At 44.1% G+C, this 6,000-nt stretch overlaps 1 protein-coding gene across 5 annotated transcripts in view; it reads left to right on the top strand.

Annotated features, from left to right (window-relative positions):
- Positions 1-6,000, top strand: part of LOC111980830 (pre-B-cell leukemia transcription factor 1) — a 56,652-nt gene that overhangs the window by 10,253 nt on the left and 40,399 nt on the right. For 3 of the 5 annotated variants that reach the window (XM_024011839.3, XM_024011841.3, XM_024011842.3), the window contains exons 2-3: positions 1,423-1,536; positions 3,280-3,353. In XM_024011839.3, coding sequence (XP_023867607.1) covers positions 1,423-1,536; positions 3,280-3,353 — 188 coding nt within the window. The remainder of the gene's footprint in view (positions 1-1,422; positions 1,537-3,279; positions 3,354-6,000) is intronic. The other 2 variants (XM_024011840.3, XM_024011843.3) reach the window with 1 other exon arrangement.

The raw sequence follows: 6,000 nt of genomic DNA, 5'->3' as shown, positions 1-6,000 counted from the left end.
CGATGTACTTTACTCTAAAAAAAAAAACATTTAAATTTCAATATTTGTAGGAGCTCATCTTTTCAGCTGCTGCTGCTTAATTTGGAACTCCGGAACTACAGCATGCCAATCCATATCAGGGCATCTCTGATACTAATTAAAGAGTTGCACCGCACCACCACTACTCTAACTTGGATAGCATTTTTGGAACAATTAAACGTAGGCAACATTTTTCTGAGAAGGGATTCAATGAGTCTGTCAAGAAGGCGCTTAATGTTTGCCCCAGGATAGACCGAGCATGTGTCTCTGGCACTTCTAAAGTAGTTCTACCACCACTCCTCCTGTTGTTTACATGTGTCTGGCCTTCTCATCTGAGGATGGAGTCGGAAACTCTTAGGCAGCAGCTAAAGCCTATTCTGAGGTGTAGGGTTGTCACGATACCAGTAGCGCGACGCAACGATACCAGATTTTCCTTGGCAAAAAGGAAACACAAAGCAGACTGAACTCTTGGGTCCTTTAAAAAAAAATCTACTACATGTAAAATATTGTGTGCTATAGCTTGGGAAATAAACGTGATTCTGGGTGACAACGTAAGGCTGTTTGTTTTCAGCATTAGGAGTGTTTTCTTTAGAAAATGCAGTCCGCTTCATGTTTTGTTATTTTGCCACGATACCTCTGAGTATCGTGACAACCCTAATTAGTTGTATATGCAGGTCTGAAGACCTGAGATGCTCTAGATCAGTGAAATTACTCACTAGTAGTTTCTCTCAGCAGAGGTAGGCTAGATTGATTTATTTGGAAGTTTAACAAAATACATATACACAGTATACATTTGAAAACTTGCCAGGGATGAAAGTCAGTTACATATTTCAATACAGCGGCAAGATGGAGAAAGTCAATGGACTATTGATTTTCGTCTTGGACATGATATAGCCCATCATGGATTAGCCCTAGTCCATGATTTAGATGGTCTGATAAAGGCTTATTCAATTCTAGGATTTACATTTTAGCCTTTGAATTTAGCCTTTGAATTTGCACTCAAACTTTAAACGAGAGGGTTAAAGAGGGGACTTCCACTTTTATTGGCATATCTCTGCACACACAGACACACGCCATCAAATGTAGCCTGCGTAGGCCATGCATGTCACCTGTGGGGCCCCTTGCATACATACATAGCCCTTATACTGACTTGGGGGGGATAACTGTCTGGGCTGGATAGCAGGAGAGAACAGATGAGATGGCTGGACAGCACAGTGCCCTGCTAGTGCACTATGTACCGGGTTTGACCCAATGTGGTAGGATGGCTGTTTTACTATCTGGGGTGGCATCGGAGATAACAAATGAGGAGACGACGACAACAACAGTGCCTTACTAGTGCACTACCACCCAACCTGTCCTGTCCTGCCCACCCCTCACCCTCTCCCCCTGTTACCCCATATCCAGATGCTGGCCAGAGGAGTCGCCGGCGCACTGGGGCGGATCAGATGACCCCGCAGAGGGAGGGGGAGCTGGGGGGGGCACGGCAGGGGGTGGCCTGCCACTCAACTTCCAGCACAGGTCAGTAGTGTACAGGACCCACAGGACCGACCGCATGCCCCATGAGAGCACGAGTACCACACCTGCTCCTGCTCATACCCCCCCTGACCCCCATCTCCCTCCATGGCCCCTCTCCCACTCAAATCCAGCAGTGATTAAAAAAAAATTGTACCTGAACTCCTCTCACTTGCAAAATAAAAAATGTTGCCCAGTGAGACAAACCTGTGTAATTTAAAGGTTAAATAAAAATATATAATTAAGACTGATACACAGGTGGACACAATTATGCACTCGCTCGAACAAGTAATGTAACGAGCGATATCCTCGTTATCGGCAGACACATCAATATACACTTCTTCTCAGCATATAAATACTCACGCATTTCCCAATATGGTATAGCCGAGGTTAGGCCTCCTACATGGACACAACTGGAGTTGGTGTTGAGGTTAGGCGTTGCCTACTCATTCATATGTTGTATCATGGTTGTTTCCTTTTCTCTCTGATGCCTGTGTCGGGAATGTTTCAAAACAGCTTATCAGTTGAACACCTTTTTACCTTTGTCAAGCTCCCCTTTTGGGTAGTATTATTTTTACCTGTATTGTTTGGTCAATTTATTTTATCCATCAAATCCATGACTGTATGTTTTAGCTGTTGCGTGTTTCAGCACACGATTCCCCAATGTATTTCATGAGTTTGAATATGAGATCTTTTGTGGTTTATAAATAGGCATAGATGCAAAAAAATTCATAAAGGTTCCCTTCAGTTGAGGATCACAGCTCTAGGGAGTTATCATGACACTCTGGAAGGGCTCAATATTAAGCTCTTCACTGAAGCTGCACAGATCAGAGCAATGAGGAATATGTGAGTCATGTTTCTGTGTGTGTTGTGTCAGGGATTTTCAAACTTTAATGTCAAGGCCTCCTAAATATTATGAGCCCGTGGGCAAGGACCCCCTACTAAAATGGAATTTTCACGGGCTGCCATTTAAATTCCTGAGAGCCGCATGCAGCTGGCAATCTTTGCAATGACTACCAGTGGTAATCCTGCAATCCTACACATTTTGCCATGAGGTTGAGAGAGAATTTAGCAGTTTTAAAGCAAATTTCCTGCTATTCTACACATTTTGCCATGGCTTATGCCGTGTTCATATGCTATCTGAGCAGTATTGGGTACCTAACTAAGTTTTGTTTGGGGGCCTGCCACCGGAAATATTAATAATTTGGTTGGGTACCCATGGAGGTCGGGGCCCCAGGGCGCATGCCCTGCGTGCTCGTTAGTAATAAGGCCCTGGGCTACCAGTGATGGTGCCTGGCCCATTAGTTTGTGTTTGCATAATTTAATTTTCTAATTGAGAGTTTATAATATAATTAAAAGTCAAGTGTTGCTGAGTGGGTGTTCAGCAGAGTATGCTTTCACCCCAAAATTATTGCGTGTACAAAAGTAACATGGCTTTGGAGGTAACTTGTTAACGGTGCTATGGGGGACCAAGATATTAAGCTCAATGTGAAACTGAGTGTGATAATACAACTACTTTTTTCTTTTTTTAAATTAGCTTTTATAAATCCATTAATACAGAACCTTGCACTATTAGATCAATGCTGGATGGACGAACCTCATCGACTCTAATTTAGCTCGCTTTTCCATAGTGCGGCATATGCTACGAAATGACTAGGACAAGCAGGCATATATTCTAATCTTACCTCCAACTCCCTCTCTTCCTCGCTCTTTCTTCTCCCTCTCTCTCTCTCCTTTTCTTGCCGGCAGGAAACACGCCCTGAACTGTCACAGAATGAAGCCTGCCCTCTTCAGCGTTCTCTGTGAGATCAAAGAGAAGACCGGTGAGTCTCCACTTTTTGTTCTCAGCTCTCATCCCAGTCTGCCTGAATCTCAGTTCGCTACCTTTCTACTGAAATGTGCACTCAATAGGAATTGTTTTATAACGCAAACCCACATTTCTGTGAAAAGATAACATTTTATTGTCAGTTACCTTATTCCTCCCCACACATTTCAAAGCATTGGATTGGTGTAAGCATGAGCTGGGGAGTTTCCACAATATCTCTTATACCAGTGCTTTCCTTTTTAAATCGAGGAAGGGAAGTGCAGAACTTGAACGAGCACTCGTTCACTGGGTCCTATAGGCCCTGGTCAAAAGAAGTGCTCTATATAGGGAAGAAGGTGCCATTTGGGTTGCGGACCAGTACTCTGCACCAATATTTTCAGACATATAGGCCTTATGGGTGCTTCTATTGGTTCATTAATGGCAACCTTGGCACCGGGTTCATTACCTGTTGATACCTCAGATAACACTATTGACTGGATATTGGTTGATTTGGTAACTAAGGTTTGAAAGGAAAGTAGGTGGTTGCTTTTGTTATGCTGAGCTTATCTTAACCTGCTGGAAGCAATCGAGCTAATATCATCAATTTGAACTACATTTTCTGTGTCTGTGAGCAATTTCAAAGGGCAGGGAAAGAATCTGCGACAGTACGCTATATATACAAAAGTATGTGGAAATCCCTTTGAATTGGTGAATTCGGCTAATTCAGCCTCACCCGTAAGGGTGTATACAGTTGAGCACACAGCCATGCAATCTCCATAGACACACTTTGTCAGTAGAATGGCCTTCCTGAAGATCTTAGTGACTTTCAACATGGCACTGTCATAGGATGCCACCTTTCCAACAAGTCAGTTCGTCAAATTTCTGTCCCGGTCAACAGTAAGTGCTGTTATTGTGAAGTGGAAATGTCTAGGAGCAACAACTGCTCAGTCGCGGAGGGGTAGGCCTCACAAATCTCACAGAACGGGACCACTGAAGCGCATGGTGTGTAAAAAATAATTTGTCCTTGGTTGCAACATTCACTAGCGAGATCCAAACTGCCTCTGGAAGCAACGTCAGTACAAGAACGGTTCATTGGGAGGTTCATGAAATGGGTTTTCATGTCCGAGCAGTCGCACACAAGCCTAAGATCACCATGCGCAATGCCAAGAGTCGGCTGGAGTGGTGTAACTGCCATTTGACTCTGGAGCAGTGGAGACGCGTTCTATGTATTGATGAATTTCGCTTCACAATCTGGCAGTCTGACAGACAAATCTGGGTTTGGCAGATGCCAGAAAAACGCTAACTACCCAATGCATAGTGCCAACGATAAAGTTTGGTGGAGAAATAATGGTCTGGGGCTTTTTGGGGGGGGGGGGGGGGTTGGGTTAGGCCCCTTAGTTCCAGTGAAGGGAAATCTTAACGCTACAGCATACAATTTAATTTTTGACGATTCTGTGCTTCCAACTTTATGGCAACAGTTCAGGGAAGGCCCTTTCCTGTTTTAGTATAACAATGCCCCCGTGCACAAAGCGAGGTCCATACAGAAATGGTTTGTTCGTAGTGGAAGAACTTGACTGGCTGCACAGAGCCCTGACCTCAACCCGATCGAACACCTTTGAGATGAATTGGAACTCTGACTGCGAGCCAGGCCTAATCGCCCAACATCAGTGCCCGACCTCCCTATTGCTCTTGTGGCTGAATGGAAGCAAGTCCCCGCAGGAATGTTCAAACATCTAGTGGAATACCTTCCCAGAAGAGTAGACTCTGTTAAAGCAGCAAAGGAGGGGACCAACTCCATATTAATGCCCATGATTTTGGAATGAGATTTTTGATGAGCAGATACTTTTGGTCATGTAGTGCAGCTTTTCCAGACCAGCCATGGCTCTCATTAAAAAGTTCTTAGTTCCTATCTTATTAGCTATTCTAGTCAGCTAGCTCTCTGGCATGGTTCAAAGGAGGAGGCCGGCTCAGGAGTGGAGGGATGGATGGATGGCAGATGGGTGGCTAGCGTGGGAGGAGAGAGGCTGGGCTTTAGAGCTACCTGCCCTCCTTCTTTCTCCAGTCTTACCTCTCCTTTTCATGGATTCTCTCTTTTTCCTGCCTTAATTACTTCCCCATCCTCCTCTACTCTCCCCTTCTCTTGCCCTCTCTCCTCTTTCTCCTCTTCCCTTTATCGCTCTTCTTTTGTAATACAGTTTGAAAGTGCTGCTGCACTGCTGCCTGTTATGGCAACCTGTCTGTAGTGTATTATTGCTCTCTACTCTGGTCCTATGATGAAAGGGTAGGCTGGAAGGGGTAGGATAGCCTATTGCCCAGGCAACCAGCGGCCTTGTTTACCCTAATGCCTTTGATTTTTCACATGAGCTTTCTGGTGGAGAGAGGCCTGAAAAATGTGTGGCTGGATGGAATGGAGGCATAGAGCACCAATGGTTATAGGTTAAATCAGTTGGTTTGGATGTCACCTTTAGCTTTGCCATGGTTATTACATGAAATACACTAAACAAAATATATAAATGCAACATGCAACAATTTCAAAGATTTTACTGAGTTACAGTTCATTTAAGGAAAACAGTCAATATTAAATTCATTCATTTGGCCCTAATCCATTGATTTCCCATGACTGGGGATACAGATAAGCATCTATTGGTCACAGATACCTTTTTTTT

Source organism: Salvelinus sp. IW2-2015, linkage group LG20, assembly GCF_002910315.2.
Source record: "Salvelinus sp. IW2-2015 linkage group LG20, ASM291031v2, whole genome shotgun sequence".
Lineage (NCBI taxonomy): Eukaryota > Metazoa > Chordata > Actinopteri > Salmoniformes > Salmonidae > Salvelinus > Salvelinus sp. IW2-2015.
This window is presented reverse-complemented; position numbering and strand designations above follow the sequence as displayed.